This window comes from Lepus europaeus, chromosome 1 (genome assembly GCF_033115175.1).
Source record: "Lepus europaeus isolate LE1 chromosome 1, mLepTim1.pri, whole genome shotgun sequence".
Classification (NCBI taxonomy): Eukaryota; Metazoa; Chordata; class Mammalia; order Lagomorpha; family Leporidae; genus Lepus; species Lepus europaeus.
This window is the reverse complement of record NC_084827.1, coordinates 48,089,024-48,106,162: the sequence shown is the minus strand read 5'-3', so window position 1 is coordinate 48,106,162 and position 17,139 is coordinate 48,089,024. Positions and strand designations below refer to the sequence as shown.

Below are 17,139 nucleotides of genomic sequence, written 5' to 3'. Positions count from 1 at the left end.
AGTGGCGTGGGAGGGGGTAGGGAGGAGCAAGGCGGGCGGCGCCGGAAATCTGCGTCATTACTTAGGCGGGGCCACTGACGCCATCAACCCGGCACCTGCCAACATGGAAGGTGGCGACGGCGGCGTCGCTGTAGCTGGCCTTGGGGCTCTGGGCTCTGCAGCGGCTACGGCGACAGTCCGGGAGCTCCTGCAGGACGGTAAGGAGTTTAGGGCTGGCCGGGTCGTGGGGCTAGGAGACTGCCCTGCTCCACGTCCGGGACTGGGTAGTGAACTCAGCCCGTCGCTTTGCAGAAAGTTTTCCGGTCTCGGCGTGACCACTCCCTTCGCCCGGCCCCCTGGTGTCCGGGTGCCGGCCTAACCAACCTCTCCCTAGGGATTTGCAACCCCCTTCCTGCTGGTGTATTTTTTTTGGGGGGAGGGGGGCAATTGGTGTCTGGTTGCTCCTCATTTCAGTGCGACTTCCCACGCGCTCAGGGCTCCCCTGAAGTTCCAGGATCGCGCACTAGGCTGCCGTCGCAGTTCCTGACGGAAGGCTGAAGTGTTTGAACCCCTGAAAAGTGTTGAGACTAGAACAGCTGGCAGACGCTAACGAAAGGGCTCGTTTTGACGTAGAGTCGGAAACGCCTCCGTTAACAAATTCTGAGACAATACAGGTGGCCCCTGTAGCAGGCTGTCAGCCATAGGGGACGGTTCTGAGCATTCCTTGCCCTTGGTGTGATTAACTGTGTCGAATGTAACAGATTTCTTTAAAGAGAAGTTACCAAAAATAAAAGTTAAATATAGTACACTTGGAAAAAGCACACTTGGTTCTCCTAACCCAGTTAACATGCCCCAAATCTCTCACCCTTCAGAATGAAGTTGAAATTCCTAAACATAAGGTGTTCTGAATTTCTTCCCTTGTGGCTGTCTCGGAGTACCTGCCTTCATCTCTAATACTGTGTTGGAAAGCTTTTTATATTCCGTAGCGTCAATGACAGTGTCTTGCATACAATAGGTGATGTATAACTTTTAAAATCGACCACCGTTAGAAACATTTCACAAACATTTGTAGACCAAATTGGGTTATGAATGACTGAAATAAAGTTAGAAATTGTTTTCTCTGTTGGATATTTTATCACTGTTCTTGGTTACTTAGAGTTTATATTCTGTAGTCAAAACTTTTTTTTTTTGTGAACCTGACTGTGTTAGGTTCTCTAGTTTGAGGTTTCTGTCAGGCACCTTTTAATTGTAATTGAACCCGGCTTGGGCTTGTGCTGCATGGACAGTTCCTGTCTTCAAGCAGCTCACCATTTAGTAAGGAAATAATATTGCAGAGCTATATAAGTACACCCTGGAATATAGTGCTGTAAAGGCAGCAGTTAAGAGTGTGTACACAGTGAAGCAGGAACACTCAGAGATGGTAACTGAGGGTTGGGGACAGGTGAGGCAGTGTCAGGAAAGGCTTTCCAGGTGGAGTGAGTTGTGAAGTGTAACTAAGACTTCCCCAGGTGAACAGGTAGCAGGAACAACACACACCAAACAGTCGGCCTATGTTTTAGTAGGATGCATTGTAATCAGTTCTTAGAGGGAAATAGTCCTCAATTCTGCTTTTCTTATTTAGTTTTCTTGCTGTTCTCTTCAGTGATTTTTTAAAAAATCTTTTTTACCTGGCCGGCGCCGTGGCTTAACAGGCTAATCCTCCACCTTGCGGCACCGGCACACCGGGTTCTAGTCCTGGTTGGGGCACCGGATTCTATCCCGGTTGCCCCTCTTCCAGGCCAGCTCTCTGCTATGGCCCGGGAAGGCAGTGGAGGATGGCCCAAGTGCTTGGGCCCTGCACCCGCATGGGAGACCAGGAGAAGCACCTGGCTCCTGGCTTCGGATCAGCGAGATGTGCCGGCCGCAGCGGCCATTGGAGGGTGAACCAACGGCAAAAAGGAAGACCTTTTTCTCTGTCTCTCTCTCTCACTATCCACTCTGTCAAAAAAAAAAAAAAATCTTTTTTACCCTTTCATACGTTTTCCTTCGGGCTTAAAGAATGATTTTCAAATTTATTTTAAAAAAAAATGGAACCCATGAGATTTGAACCTTTCTCCTTGTCTCTCCCAATCAAACCTATAAACTTAACCTTGACCTGCAATCTTGCTTGCTTTTTCTGTATTTTCAGTTATAAGAAGTGGAGCCCTTGGCTGCTTCCTAAGGATAGCCCCTTCCATTGTGTTGTGGATTTTCATTCTATATCCTTGGACCCCCTTCAGTGCCATTAAAATTGCTTGGTAGGATTCTCCAGTGGCTTCCTTGTGGATGAATGAAATGGGTATTTTTTGGTCCTTATGTTACCTGAACTTGTAGCAGAGTCTGACTCCTTGTTTGAAATACTTAAGTGGCTTACAGGTTTCATGCTTTCTGAAAATTTCTAATTCTTCAGATGCTCTTAGTTTCTTGTAGCTTCCTGTCAGTTCCATTTCCCCCCTGATTGAGTGGTCTTCACCCCTTCCCTCACTCCCAACATTCCTGAGGAATTTATTTCTTTTGGTAATTGATTCATGATGTCAGAAGTTTGCAGGTAAAGGTGGTAAGATTGAAAGGGTTGGTGAGTGGATGCATAGCTTGACTGTTTGTGAGGTGTTTCTGATGTGCCTCATATAGGAATGAGGAAACCATAAAAGAGAAGCATTATATATGACTTCTCTCTGTAAGGACTGTAAGTCTTACAGTGCCAAACCCAACTGTAACCGTGCTTTGGAAGTTCTTTGCTGCTACCAACCACTTAATTTTCTTTATGCTCCTTTGGATTTTCACCATTCTCTGCTGTTCATCTTTCTTTCTCTAGTCACTCTGGTATCCTTGCCTTCAGTTCCTGTGTCTGCTCCTGGAGTTTTGGGATTTTCCTGGCCTCTGAGTCCTGTCTTTCCCATTTCATTATTTTTCGTGCATTGTAAAATTTCTTCTTAAATCATCTGGCCTTTTCTTTGTGTGGTTTCAGAATAGTCCTTTCTTCTGAACTCTCGAACCTTCTTTTTAACTTTCTACTGGACATTCCTTTCTTGAGAGTGAATAAGCAATGCTAGTCCTGCACATGAAAACGTACATGTGAACAGATAGTACAAATTCTGCTTATGAGAAAATGAAATGAATTCGTTTTTCCACTCCTCTCCCCTAATCTCTTCCTGTGGTAGTATCTGTCACTCCTACTTGCATGTGGTTGGTTAATGTGTGCTTGTTTCCGGTGTAGATTATGAGTTCCTTGGAGGCAGGGGCTTATTCTTGTTCATCTTTGTATATTTAGTAACTGATGATCTAGCACAAGATTGAATTCCCTATGCCAGTTACTTAATCAAGAAATTTGGAAATGATCCTTGATTTACTGTACCTAATCACCCATTTTTGACTTGTCACTAAGTCATGTATATTATGCTATCTGAATACTTGTCACTTTCTTGACACTCCCCAAATAACAACGACCAGGACTGGGCCAGGCTGAAGCCAGGAGCTTCTTTTGGGTCTTCCCATATGGGTACAGGGACACAAGTACTTGAGCCATCCTCTGCTGCTTTCCCAGGTGCATTAGCAGGGAGCTGGATCGGAAGAGGAGCAGCCAGGACTTTACCCACTACACTACAACACTGGCCCCTTCTCTGCTCTTTTCAGTAAGACTTTTCTGATTCAGAAGGTCCCTGTCACTGAACTGCTTGGTTGTGAGAGCTGTCTGTTCATTTCAGTACAACTTTGCTTCACCCTTTCCTTGCCCCTCTGTGTTTCTGTGTTTATTCTTGGCTGAACATGAGGCAACCGACTCTGGTAACTAAGGACAACTAGGACACACGTGCCTGCTTCAGTCTAATGGTTAAAACATCTGCGTCCCAGAACATACCTACCCCTGGCTCCTGACTCTAGCTTCTTGCTAATGGGCACTCTTGGAGGTAGAGTTAATAACTCAGGTAATTGGGTTCCTGGCACCCATATGCAAGACTTGGTTGAGTTCCTGGCACCTGGCTTTGGCCTGACCGTTGTGGGTACAGTGGAAGTGAACCAGTGGATGGGTGTGTGTCAGGGCCAGCATTGCAGGCATATTTTTACCCTGAGCTCTCTTCCTATGTATACATTTTAACTTTTGACTCATTCCATTTTTCTTTCACCCACAGATTTGTGGATTTCTGTATAGAAAGATATATTCTGGACATCTAACATCATTTCTTTTTCTTGTCTATTAAGGGTCTGTTTTGAACACAATATTTTTTTAAATATTTATTGATTTATTTGAGAAGCAGTGTTATAGAATGAGAGAGGGAGAGACAGGGAGACAGAGATCTTCCATCTGCTGGTTCCCTCTCCAAATAGCCACAAAGGCCAAAGTGGGCCATTCTGAAGACAGGAGCTTCTTCTGGGTCTTCCACATGGGTGGCAGGGGCCCAGGGACTTAGGCCATCTTCTACTACTTTCCCAGGCACAGTAGCAGGGAGCTGGCTTGGAAGTGGAGCAGCAGAGATTCCAATGGGCATCCATATGGGATGCTGTTGTTGCCACAATGCCAGTCCCTTGAATACAGTTTTTCTTTCTACATTGGCTTATTTCATCCATCAATTCTAAATTTTAGTCAGTTTGTATTTGCCTATTTCTCTTAAAATTCCAGATTTTCTTTGTAAAGGAATTTGCACATTGATATAGATACCATGCCATATAGGATATATAGCAGGATGTGTAATCTCATGGGCAGTGACAGTTTTCTTGGATTAAAGGCTGTGTTTAGTAGTTATGTTTTTGATATTCAACATTTTCCATCATTTTGATTCTCAAAGTGTAGAGGTTCATAGTGTAAGATCTGCTAGTGTGGAAGTTCAGTTGGTGGTGTTGCACAAGTTGCAGGCCTTAACAGTTCCTCATCTGTGAAAGGGAGAAAATGATAGTTTCATCAGGTTAGAATGAGGATAGAGTTCCATATGTATGGAGTGCCTAGCTGGACCCCTGCCACATAGTAAGCTCCCAGGAGTATTAGTACCACTTTTTATTTTTTTTTTTAAAGATTGATTTGTTTATTTAAAAGAGCTACAAAGGGAGAGGGAGAGACAGAGATATCTTCCATTTGCTGGTTCACTCCCCAGTTGGCCACAATGGCTAGGGCTGGGCTGGGCTGAAGCAGGAACCAGGAGCTTCCTCCAGGTCTCCTACATGGGTGGCAGGGGCCCAAGCACTTGGGCCATCTTCAGTTGCTTTTTCCAGGCCACCAGCAAGGAGCTGGATTGGAAGTGGAGCGTCCAGGTTTGGGACACGAACTGGTGCCCATATGACATGCTGGCATCACAGGTGGTAGCTTTACCACTACTCCACAATGCCAGCCCCTTATTACTACTTATCTTCTTGCCTGCTCTACTTCCTCCTTGTTCTAGGAAGCATTTACAACTAGTGTTCAGCAAGATAAATATGCTAAAATTTGTTATGATTCTTTTATTGTTTAGAAAATGTGATTTGGTACAAGGTAATTAAGGACTTTCTGTGTTTTGTTTTCTGTCCTAGAGTGTTATAGAGACTTTCTAAATGAGGACTTTGATGTGAAAGCTTACACTTCGCAATCAATTCATCAAGCTGTAATTGCTGAACAACTAGCAAAACTTGCCCAAGGAATCAGTCAGTTGGATAAAGAACTACACCTACAGGTAATTCCAGTCTTATGGATCATATGGATTATTCGGCTTAATATGATAGCTGAGCATTTTTGTAGTCTTCTTATTAAATAAATCTAAATGCATGTTTACACAAGCAAATGCATAGCTTAGCAGTGTGACTGACTTTTCCAAGTACATTTTTGAAAAGTTTTAATTCACTTGTTAGTTGAAAAAGTAAAATGCTTACCTCTCCAAAAATCTTTTATTGATACTTTTTTTTTCTGATTACTACTTTCTGTTTACCACCTTAGCTGATATGCAGTGAACATAGTGGGCAAAAAAATAAAATGTTTTTGATCGAATGGAGGTTTATAAGTATAACAAATTTGAATAAGAAAAATGAGAATGTCATAGCATGTTAGCAGTTAATTCCTTGTCAGCAGAAAGGGTTGTATTTGCTGAAATTCCAGAAAGTTGATATATGTTAGATAAAGCTGAAAGAGCACAGTACCACTAGTTAAGAGGTGGGTCCTGATTTCCCTGTGCTGTTAACTGATTTTTATATCAATTTCAGTCTTTGTTTTTTTTTTTGACTCTGTCAAATGCCTTGGAGAGGATAGTTTTGAAGATGCCTTTCTCCTACAATTCTATAATTTTTATAGGGTAGTTTGTGATACTTCCTAGTGTTACTTTTTATTTTTTTTAAGGATTTATTTATTTGAAAGTCAGAGTTACACAGAGAGGAGAGGCGGGGAGAGGAAGGCAGAGGGAGGGAGGGAGAGGTCTTCCATCTGCTGGTTTACTCCCTGATTGACTGCAACGGCCGGAGTTGGGCCAGGAGCTTCCTCCCATGCGGGTGCAGGGGCCCAAGGACTTGGGCCATCTCTTACTGCCTTCCCAGGCCATACCAGAGAGCTGAATCAGAAGTGGAGCAGCCAGGTCTCCAACAAATGCCCATATGGGATGCCGGCGCTTCAGGCTAGGGCTTTAATCCGCTGTGCCATAGCCCCGGCCCCCTAGTGTTACTTTTTAAAAAGATTTACTTAAAAAGGCAGGGGAGGGGGGGGAGATCAATCTTCCACCTATTGACTCACTCCCCAAATGGCTGCACAGCCAGGTGTGGGCCAGACTAAAGTCTGGAGCCAAGAATTCCATCTGGATCTCCCACATGGCTGACAGGGTCCCAGCCACTTGGCCATCCTCCACTGCCCTCTGGCGAATGTTAGCTGGAAGTTAAATCTGAAGTAGAGCACCTGGGACTCATAGAGCAGACTGAAAGGGGATGCTGGCTTCACAAGTGGCAGCCTAACCTGTTGTGCTACAACACCAACCCTCCCAGTATTGCCTTTTGTCTGAGTATATATTTAATAAATATTTAAATGAATGAACAAATAGTACAAGTCAATAGACTACTTACCAGGAAACCCAGATCTGGTATATTATGAGACATAATCCACTTAATGTTTTACTTTATCAACTAGAGGAACAGCTTAGAGAGAACTGGGATAACTTTTAAGGAGACTTTTGTTCTAAAGTTATGATTAAATTTTAGGGGTCAATATTTGACAAATATTTAGCAAGTGCTTTTAACTGCTAGGCTTTGGGTTAGGCTGTGGGGGTAGAGAAGTAAATAAACAAGTATCTTAGCTTTCTGAGGTCTCAGAGTAGTGGCAGGCATACAGAGAAATAATGACAGGCAAGTGATCCCTACTTTATTTTATTTTATTTATTTGAAATAGGAAGGGAAAGAAAGAGATAGAGGAGGTGGAGAAAGGGAGGTAGATGTCTTCCATCTACTTGCACTCCCCAAATGTCTGCCAAAGCCAGGAGCTTGGAACTCAGTGTAAGCCTCGAACCTGAGTGGCAGGGACACAAGTGTTGGGCAATCATTTGCTGCCTTTTAGGGTGCATGTTAGTGGGAAGCTGGAATCAAGAGTGGAGCTGGGGCCGGCGCCGTGGCTTAACAGGCTAATCCTCCGCCTTGCGGCACCGGCACACCAGGTTCTAGTCCCGGTTAGGGCGCCGGATTCTATCCCGGTTGCCCCTCTTCCAGGCCAGCTCTCTGCTATGGCCCGGGAAGGCAGTGGAGGATTGCCCAAGTGCTTGGGCCCTGCACCCGCATGGGAGACCAGGAGAAGCACCTGGCTCCTGGCTTTGGATCAGCAAGATGTGCCGGCCGCAGCGGCCATTGGAGGGTGAACCAACGGCAAAAAGGAAGACCTTTCTCTATGTCTCTCTCTCTCTCTCTCTCTATCCACTCTGCCTGTCAAAAAAAAAAAAAAAATAAAAGAGTGGAGCTGGGATTGGAACCGAGGCACTCTAATATGGGCTGTGGGCATACAAGTGGTATCTTAATTGCTTTGTCAAATGCCTGTTTTCAGTAGAGCAGTACGAAGTGTATATGGGAGAAGGGGAACATGTACTTATTAATTCTGTTGAGAGGTCTTAAGGGGTGGCTTTTTGGAGAGCTGTCTGAGATTGTTTCTGTCCTTTGATGCCTGATGTTTTCCTTATTTCTGGCATGCAGTGTCTTCTCTGCAGGAATCACTAAGACCTTGAATTTATTTAACATCCTGTAGAGGTGATAAGTTAAACTTATAGTTTAGGATGTGGGTTAGAGGAAGTCTCTGAGTTCTTGTATGAAAGTTACCTGGCTGTAATGGGTTTTCTGTGGAAGCAAAACTGGGACAGTAGTAACCAAACCCATAAATACAATAAAAGTAGCTGGCGCCGTGGCTTAACAGGCTAATCCTCCGCCTTGCGGCGCCGGCACACCCGGTTCCAGTCCCGGTTGGGGCGCCGGATTCTATCCCAGTTGCCCCTCTTCCAGGCCAGCTCTCTGCTATGGCCCGGGAAGGCAGTGGAGGATGGCCCAAGTGCTTGGGCCCTGCACCCGCATGGGAGACCAGGAGAAGCACCTGGCTCCTGCCATCGGATCAGTGCGGTGCGCCAGCCGCAGCGGCCATTGGAGGGTGAACCAACGGCAAAAAGGAAGACCTTTCTCTCTGTCTCTCTCTCTCACTATCCACTCTGCCTGTCCAAAAAAAAAAAAAATAAATAAATAAAAATAAAAATAAGATACCAATTGGGTGATTAAAATTGCAGAAGATGTAATATTAATCAGTGCTAAGTACAGGAAATAGAAACCACTCTGGGTATTGAAAGCACAGAGATCTTTAATACAGAGAATTGGATGTTTATGAAATTGTGAACTGAGTAAAGAAACTAGCAGAGATGTGCTACAGAGGCTGGGAAGCTGCTGTTAATCTCCCAGGCCACTGCTAAAATTCTTTTAGAAACCTGATGACTAAAAATTGGAATGACCAATGTGTGTCTCTCAACTGTTTCTAAATACCCAGCTCTCAGGACCATGCTTATGAGCTGAAACAGTAATAGTAGGACAGCTTTCATCTCTCTTCTATCCCCCATGTCTCTTGGAACTTCATTTACTTGGCTGCAAGGGAGTGTGTGACAAGGGATAAAGGAGGATGAGGCAGCATCAGTAGACTGGAGAAAATTCAGACATCTTGTTAGAGCCTTAAGCATAAAAGACATTGAAGACCAAAAGTAACACTTGTTTTGTATGTCAGAGCATATTAGAAGGAGATTTGGTAGGATGATAATATCATTAGTATCTGTATATAATATCACTAATATATAAAGATATGATAGCATAGTATCAATATCTGAAGCAGGACAAAGTGGACTATTTGGCAGATCTGATGAATAAATCCTTACTGATGAGGAACTTCATTTCACAGAATCCATTGGAATAATAGAGGACTGGGAAACATCCAGCCCGTGGGCAATATAAGGCTCATGGAATCATTTGGTCTGACTCTGCCAAGGCAACCACTAGTGGGACTTGAAATTCAATAAATCTGTAGAGGCTAATTTTGAAGTTGGTCATTTTGTATGGCTTTCAAATGATGTTATAAATACCCAAATGGCCGTTGGCAGAAAAAAGTTTTCTCACCTCTGGAACAATAGGTACAAAATGATAAGGATTGCTGTTTTATTCTAGAGATGTACATGATTTCTTTTTTAAAAAAATTTATTTGTGTGAGAAGTCGAGTTACAGACAGAAGGGAGGGGGAGAGAGTTTTTTTTAAAGATTTATTTATTTGAAAGAATTACACAGAGAGAGGAGAGGGAGAAGGAGGGAGAGGGAGGGAGAGGGAGGGGGTGAAGGGGGAGGGGAAGGAGGGGGAGGGGGAAGGAGAGGGAGGGGGAGGGAGAGGGAGGGAGGGGGAGAGTGTGAGAGAGTCTTCCATCTGCTGGTTCACTCTCCAGTTGGCCACAATGGCTGGAACTGTTTCGATCTGAAGCCAGGAGCCAGCAGCTGCTTCTGACTCCCATGTGGGCACAGGGGCCCAAGGACTTGGGCCATCTTAGCTTTCCCAGGCTACGGCAGAGAACTGGATTGGAAGTGGAGCAACGGGACTTGAACTGGTGCCCATATGGGATGCCAGCACTGCAGGCAGCGGCCTTACCCGCTGCGCCACAGCACTGACCCCAAAGGGATATTTCACCCTCTGGCCTACTCACCAAATGACTGCAACAGCCAGGTCTGGTCCAGATTTTAGCCAGGAGCCAGGAACTCCATCCTGGTCTTCCACATGGGTAGCACGGCCCTAAATAGTTGGGTCATCATCTGCTTCCTTCCTAGGTGCATTAGCATGAAGCTGGATCAGAAGCAGAGGAGCTGGGCCTTGAACCAGCACTCAGGTATAGGATGCTGTGCACTGCAAATGCAGCTTAACTGGCTGCACCACAGTGCTGCCCCTTTTTTGTTGTAGCCGTCTGCAGTGCCCTTACTTTTGTGAAGTATTGTTCTTCTGTAGAGGGGAGGATTTGCTGTGACAGCAGAGATTGAGCAGGGATAGGTGAGGACTGAGTGCTTTACCTTTCTGGTTAGGATGTGACCTTTATGATGCTAGATTTTTTTTAAAAAAATTTTTTTCTTTATTTATTTGAAGGGCAGAGTTAGAGAGACTGAGATATCTTCCATCCACTGGTTCACTCCCCAGATGTCTGCAACCACTGGAACTGGGGTGATCTGAAGTCCGGAGCCAGGAGCTTCTTCCAGGTCTCCCATATGGGTACAGGGGCCCCAGCACTTGAGCTGTCCTCTGCTGCTTTCCTAGGCGCATTAGCAGGGAGCTGGATCAGAAGTGGAATAGCTGGGGCTTGAGCTGGTGCTTCTATGGGATGTTGGTGCCCCATAGGATGCTAGTTTAAGGTCAAGACCCAGGATAGGGGCTGCTGCTGTGGCGCAGTAGGTTAATCCTCTGCCTGCAGCACCTACATCCCATATAGTGCCAGTTTGAGTCCTGGCTGCTCGTCTTTCCATCCATTTCTCTGCTGTGGTCTGGGAAAGCAGTAGAAAATGAACTAAATGCTTGGGCCCCTGGAAGAAGCTCCTTGCATCTGGCTCCATATTGGCCCAGCTCTGGCCGTTGTGGCCATTTGGGGAGTGAACCAGCAGATGGAAGACCTTACGCGCGCGCTCTCTCTCTCTCTCTCTCTCTATCTCACTGTCTGTAACTCTACCTCTCAAATAAATAAAATCTTAAAAAAAAAAAAACAAAGACCAAGGATTACCAGATGCTTGAAAACTGTCTTTAAAGGGAAATTGTAATAATAGCAAGCCTAGAATTAGCTTTTCTTTGTCCCTCCCACATATTGGCTCAGTTCCATTTATGCGTTATGCAAGGCTTTAGGAAAGCCAGGGGCATGCTATGATCTGAATAGTTGTGTTCCCCTAAAATTCATGTTGAAACTTAATCCCAAATGGAATATCATTAATGCTTTTCTGCAAGAAGCCTGAAGGAGCCTATTCACCATAAAAGGACACAAGGAAGGCACCATCTATGAAGAATGGGGGCATTCACCAAACACTGAGTTTGTAAGTGCATTGATCTTGGGCTTCCCAGCCTCTAGAAAAACTAGCAATACATTTCTGTTGTTTATAAATTATCCAGTCTAAAATATTTGAATATATTAGTCTGAATGGACAGGGCGTGGCTAGTCCCCTGTGTGTTGAACTATGATTGTGTTTGATTGAGAGGAGTTATTAGCAGAAACAAACATACCTTCATAGTCCACTTTGTTTTTCTGTATTAGAATCTGCTCCACTTACACAACAAGAGAGACTTCCAATTCTACATTGTGGTTGCAGAGAAAAATACCTAGTAATTAGAGTAAATGCTGATTATTTTTTCTTGATTTTTTTCAGGTTGTTGCAAGACATGAAGATTTACTGGCACAAGCAACTGGGATTGAGTCTTTAGAAGGTATGCTTTTAACTATTACAGATGATACCAAGCTAGAGCAGGGGTTAGCAGTCTTCTGTTAAGGTTGGGAAGTAAATGGTTTAGACTGCAGCCAATAGAGTTTTCTGTTGCAGCTATTCTGTTTTTAGAGTGAATGCAGCCAGGTGATACATAAATTAATATATGTGGCTATGTTTCAGTAAAACTTGCGCAGAAGCTTGCTGACCCCTGAGCTAAGCTATCTGGGTTCAAATCCTTGGTTTTCTACTTACTTTATGTGACTTCAGCAAATGACTTAACTTTTTTGGATCTCACTGTGCCTTTCTATAAAACAGGCATTAGCTCCCTAAACGCAAACAGATGTTTAAACTCTGAAGTCTTAAGTGAATGGTTAATGAATAAAGGGTGGAGACTTGATCTAAGTGGGGCATCTGAGAGGTAGGTGTGGTGGGAAGTCTTTAGGTTACCAGGTGCTTGCTCTTGGAAGGTGGTTTTCTAGAGAGGGTGGCTGATTTAAGCCAAGTCCATCCAGCTTGTCCTGCTTCCTGGCTCACACTGTGATTGTCCCTCCACACCCACTCCACCCTGGCCAGACTGATGGGGCTACCTGCTTTGTACCTGTGACCATCCACTGTAAGCTGAAAGAAACCTTTTCCTTCCCAAGAAACTCATATCAGACATCTTGCATTTTGGTTCAAGTAATGAAAAGCTGACTAGTACACCAAGGGTGCTAATAATACTAACATAGCATTATTCTGAGCGTTAAAGTTTTAGGAAAATGCTTAGAACAATGCGTATATTTAGTGATCCTGTGATTGTTGGTTAATTAAGAAAAGAAAGCATTAACACCACCAGAGTGGGTGAGAGTGGAAGTAAATTTAAATTCTTTTATTACTTTTTGCGTTTCTTGGAGGTTTTTATTTGAAACTCTTTTCAGCGAAGTGTAGTAGAATAATAATATATGGGATTTTTATTTTTATTAATCTTATTTTTGTTTGGCTGAATATTTCTCACTGTTTTTCTTACATGCATTTTGGATCTATAATGTGCTTGCTTTTCCCAGAATTCTCTTCAAGGATTACAACATTTAAAACAAACTTGGGCTGAGTTACAATGAGTATCCATTGGATAAGTGTTTAGGATATAAAGTCTAGTTTCTTTGAATTATTATAATCTCAGAATGTTCTCTAAAATATTTGAACCTAAGAAGTTGAAATATGTATTGGTTAGTTTTCATTTTAATGTGATATAAATTCCTAAGCATTTATTTGAAGATATTGAAAATTAAGTGTGGTATATAAGAAAACTTGAGAGGCCTGTATTGTGACATAGCAGGTTAGGCCTCTGTGACTCTGGCATCACACATGAGTGACTATTCAAGACCTGGCTGCTCCACTTCCCATCCAGCTCCCTGCTACTATGCCTGGGAAAGTAGCTGAAGATGGCCTAAGTGCTTAGGTTCCTGCCACCCAAGTGGGATACCCGGAAAAAGCTCCAGGTTCCTGTCTTTGGCCTGGCACAGCTCCAGCCGTTGCGACCATCTGGGAAGTGAACCACAGGGTGGAAAATCGCTCGCTCACTCTCTTTTTCTTTCTTTCTTTCCTGTCTGTCTCTCCTAAATAATTAAAAAAAGTTTTTTGAGTACTATCCCAACTTCTACTTCATCTACTTTTCCCCCTCTACATGTAAAAATTTTTTCATGCCAGTAGTTTGGAGGTACATTTATGAAGTCTATTTTATTAAAAAGGGATATGCCATTCATTCATTTGTTGACTCAATTAAGTAGTAATTGAGAACTTGTTAGGTACTAGGCATGTGTGAACACTAGAGAAAGTCATTGTTCTTTTGGAACTTAGGTTCCAGTTGGGGAATTGAACCAAAAAGTGTACAAATAAATTTCAGATGTTTGTAAGTTCCCCAAACAAGTGATAGGGTGACCAAGGGGAGCCTTTAATACCTAGGATGGTCATTGAATGCCCTTTTGATGAGGTGACAGATGAGCCCAGATCTGAGCGATGAGAAGGAGCCATTGTGTGAGGATCTGGGAGAAGAGTGTTGTAAACAACGCATAGAAGCTAAAAATTGGCATGTCTGAGGGACAGAGAGAAGGCCAGAATGACTGTATTTAGTGAATGAGGGAGAGAAACACAAATGAGGTTCTTGGAGAGGAATTTTGATTTCATTGTAAATGTAGTGTAAACCTTTGGAGGGTTTAATCAAGAGTATTGTGTGATGTGATTATAGTTTACTCTGGTGGCTCAATGGAAAGAGAATTGTGGATTCAGGGATACTAGCAGTAAGGTATTAGGATAGTCGAAGTCACTGCTACCTTGGATTGCACTGGTGGGTGGAGCTATTTGCAGGCATCTGGGGGAGTGAAGTAGCAGATGTAGAATTTCTGTCTGCTTCTGTCTCCCTTCCTTCCAAATAAATAAATAAATAAATAAAATTATAAAGACCTTGATTAAAAAACAATAACAAAATAAAAATCCAGCAGAAAAGTGGGAGTCCTCAAATTCAAAGATTCTGGGCCTTATTAATGCATTTTTGTATACTGATCAGGATGTTTATTAGTTCTAATAGTATTTCATTTAATCTAAGACAATGTGTGTATTTAAATTTACTTTATTCATTTTTTGAAAGATTTTATTTGAAAGGCAGTTACAGAGAGGCAGAGGCAGAGAGAGAGAGAGATATATATATCTTCTGTCTGCTGGTTCCCTCCCCAAATGGCTGCAGCCCCTGGACCTGAGCCAATCCAGAGCCAGGAGCTTCTTCTGGGTCTCCCCAAACTCCAGGCCAAAGCCAGGAGTTTGTTTTAGATCTCCCATGTGGGTGCAGGGGCCCAAGCACTTGAGCCCTCCTCCATTGCTTTCCCAGGCATGTTAGCAAGGAGCTGGTTCAGAAGTAGAGCAGCTGGGAGTCAAACTGGTGCCCAAATGGGATTTCTGCACCACAGCACCGGCCCATTTTTACTGTGTTGTAAAAAAAAAAAATTCATTCCCCATGTTGTGAACCTGGAGAATAAAAAAAAAAAAATACTGCTGCCTATGTTTATTATTTATATAGCACAATTCATTAATTCAGCAAATACTGACTACTTATCCTGGGAAGAATTCTGAGAGTTAAGCTTTAGGCATACAGTAATGAATGAAAATACTTTCCTTAACTGCAGGAATTGATCATCTAGTTAAGGAGTAAAACATTAAACATATATATGAGGGGAGTCTTGAAATTTGTGGATTTGTGTGATGTAAAACCTATCTATGGATTTCAGTTTTTTGGCATCAAAATAAACATCTTTTAAATTGATTTTTTTTTTTTTCTGTGACCTTTTGAAGCACCCTCATACAAGTGGATATGGACTTACCTAAAAGAGTCAGTGCCATGAAGTAAAAGTACAATGTGGGGCCGGCGCCATGGCTCACTTGGTTAATCCTCCGTCTGCAGTGCTGGCATCCCATATGGGCGCCGGGTTCTAGTCCCGGTTGCTCCTCTTCCAGTCCAGCTCTCTGCTGTGGCCTGGGAAGGCAGTGGAGGATGGCCCAAGTGCTTGGGCCCTGTACCCGCATGGGAGATCAGGAGAAGCACCTGGCTCCTGGCTTCGGATCAGTGCAGCGCGCCGGCTGTAGCGGCCATTTGGGGAGTGAACCAATGAAAGGAAGACCTTTCTCTCTTTCTCGCTAACTCTGTCAAAAAAAAAAAAAAAACAAACAATGTGCTGTAGAAAAAATCTTAATTAGTTGAGGGGTCTGTTAGTAAATGTTTTTGTTAAGCCAAGGCTTGAAGGAATAGAAGTTTATCTGATCATAGATAGGGAACCTTTTTTTCTGCCAAGGGCCATTTGAATATTTATACCATCATTTGTGGGCCATATGAAATTACCGACTTAAAAATTAGTCTGCTGTAGGTTTACTAAATTTTGAGCCCCAATTGTGGTTGCCTTGGTAGAGCCTGACCAAATGATTTCATAGGCCAGACATTCCCCTGATCTGTCGGGGATGAGGATTGGGCCGAGTGGACCAGGCAAAAAGAGAATACTGTTTCTGGGTCATGTAGGCCTTATAGGCTAAACTGTGGACTGTGAAGTGTGGGGTGAAGGGGACAGCATGGAAAGGTTTCAAGTAGAGGAATGGTATGATTCAGTTTGAACTTTTAGAAGACCAGATTTTTTTTTCCCTTTTTTTTTGTAATTGTAGTAAAATGCACATAACATAACATGGATCATTTTAACTCTTTAAAGTATATGACTCAGTAACACTGGTCTCATTACAATGTTTTGCAACTGTCACCGCTGTCTACTTCTAGTATGTTTTGTCACTTTGAATGGAAATCCTGTACCTTATACCCTAAATAGTCATTCCCCATTCCCTGTCAGGCTTCTGTCCTGGGACAAGGATTGGAGAGCATGAAGACTTACAGTCTTTTACAAGAGATGTTGGTTGCTTAGATTAGGATTGTGGCAGAAGTTTAAAAAAAAAGTGTATTTGATTTTTTAAAAATTTGCTTTGAGTCCTTTTATTGTGTATAGCCAATGTACACTGTTTTGTTTCCCTAGGTGTTCTTCAGATGATGCAGACAAGAATTGGAGCTTTACAGGGAGCTGTTGATAGGTATTGTTGTTCACTTTATAAATTAATGGAAGGGAAACATTTTTAGTCAGTATTTGAAATTGATTTTATTTTCACTTTTTTTTCTTTTTTTTTTTTGCCCCCATAGGATGAAAGCAAAAATTGTTGAACCATACAACAAAATAGTAGCACGCACTGCGCAGCTAGCAAGACTTCAGGTACACTCTCACTTTTATGTCTTTGTACTTCATTATTCATGATGTTTTGATAAGAAGGAAATTGGAAGACTGTGAGTTCAGAAGAAGTAATGGGAACAGAACATAAGAGAAAGGGGTAAAAAAAAAATCTAAACTTAAAATAAGATGTCCAATTTAAAAAAAAAATTTAACCTATTCAAATGAATTATTTTAACTCTCACTGACTTTTGTCTTTTTCAGTTTCTTATGTGGTTTACAATTTTCAGTGTATAGATGCTTCATCTCTTTGATTAACTTTATTCCTCAGTTTCTTTTTTAGATAAGATTTTGTAAATGGAATTATTTTATGAAGAGTATCTCGTTAGTGTGTATAAATGCAGCTGATTTTTTTTTCATTTATTAAACTTTTATTTAATGAATATAAATTTCCAAAGTACAGCTTACGGGTTACAATGGCTTCCCCCCTCCCATAACTTCCCTCCCACCCGCAACCCTCCCCTTTCCCACTCCCTCT

At 42.7% G+C, this 17,139-nt stretch overlaps 1 protein-coding gene across 2 annotated transcripts in view; it reads left to right on the top strand.

Moving 5' to 3' along the window:
* Positions 1 to 87: 87 nt before the first annotated feature.
* The window catches only part of COG5 (component of oligomeric golgi complex 5), a 375,810-nt gene continuing 358,758 nt past the window's right edge, over positions 88 to 17,139 (top strand). For both annotated transcript variants that reach the window (XM_062174782.1, XM_062216926.1), the window contains exons 1-5: positions 88 to 197; positions 5,494 to 5,633; positions 11,821 to 11,878; positions 16,416 to 16,470; positions 16,577 to 16,646. In XM_062174782.1, the coding sequence (XP_062030766.1) occupies positions 104 to 197; positions 5,494 to 5,633; positions 11,821 to 11,878; positions 16,416 to 16,470; positions 16,577 to 16,646 (417 nt within the window). In that variant the 5' untranslated portion in view covers positions 88 to 103. The remainder of the gene's footprint in view (positions 198 to 5,493; positions 5,634 to 11,820; positions 11,879 to 16,415; positions 16,471 to 16,576; positions 16,647 to 17,139) is intronic.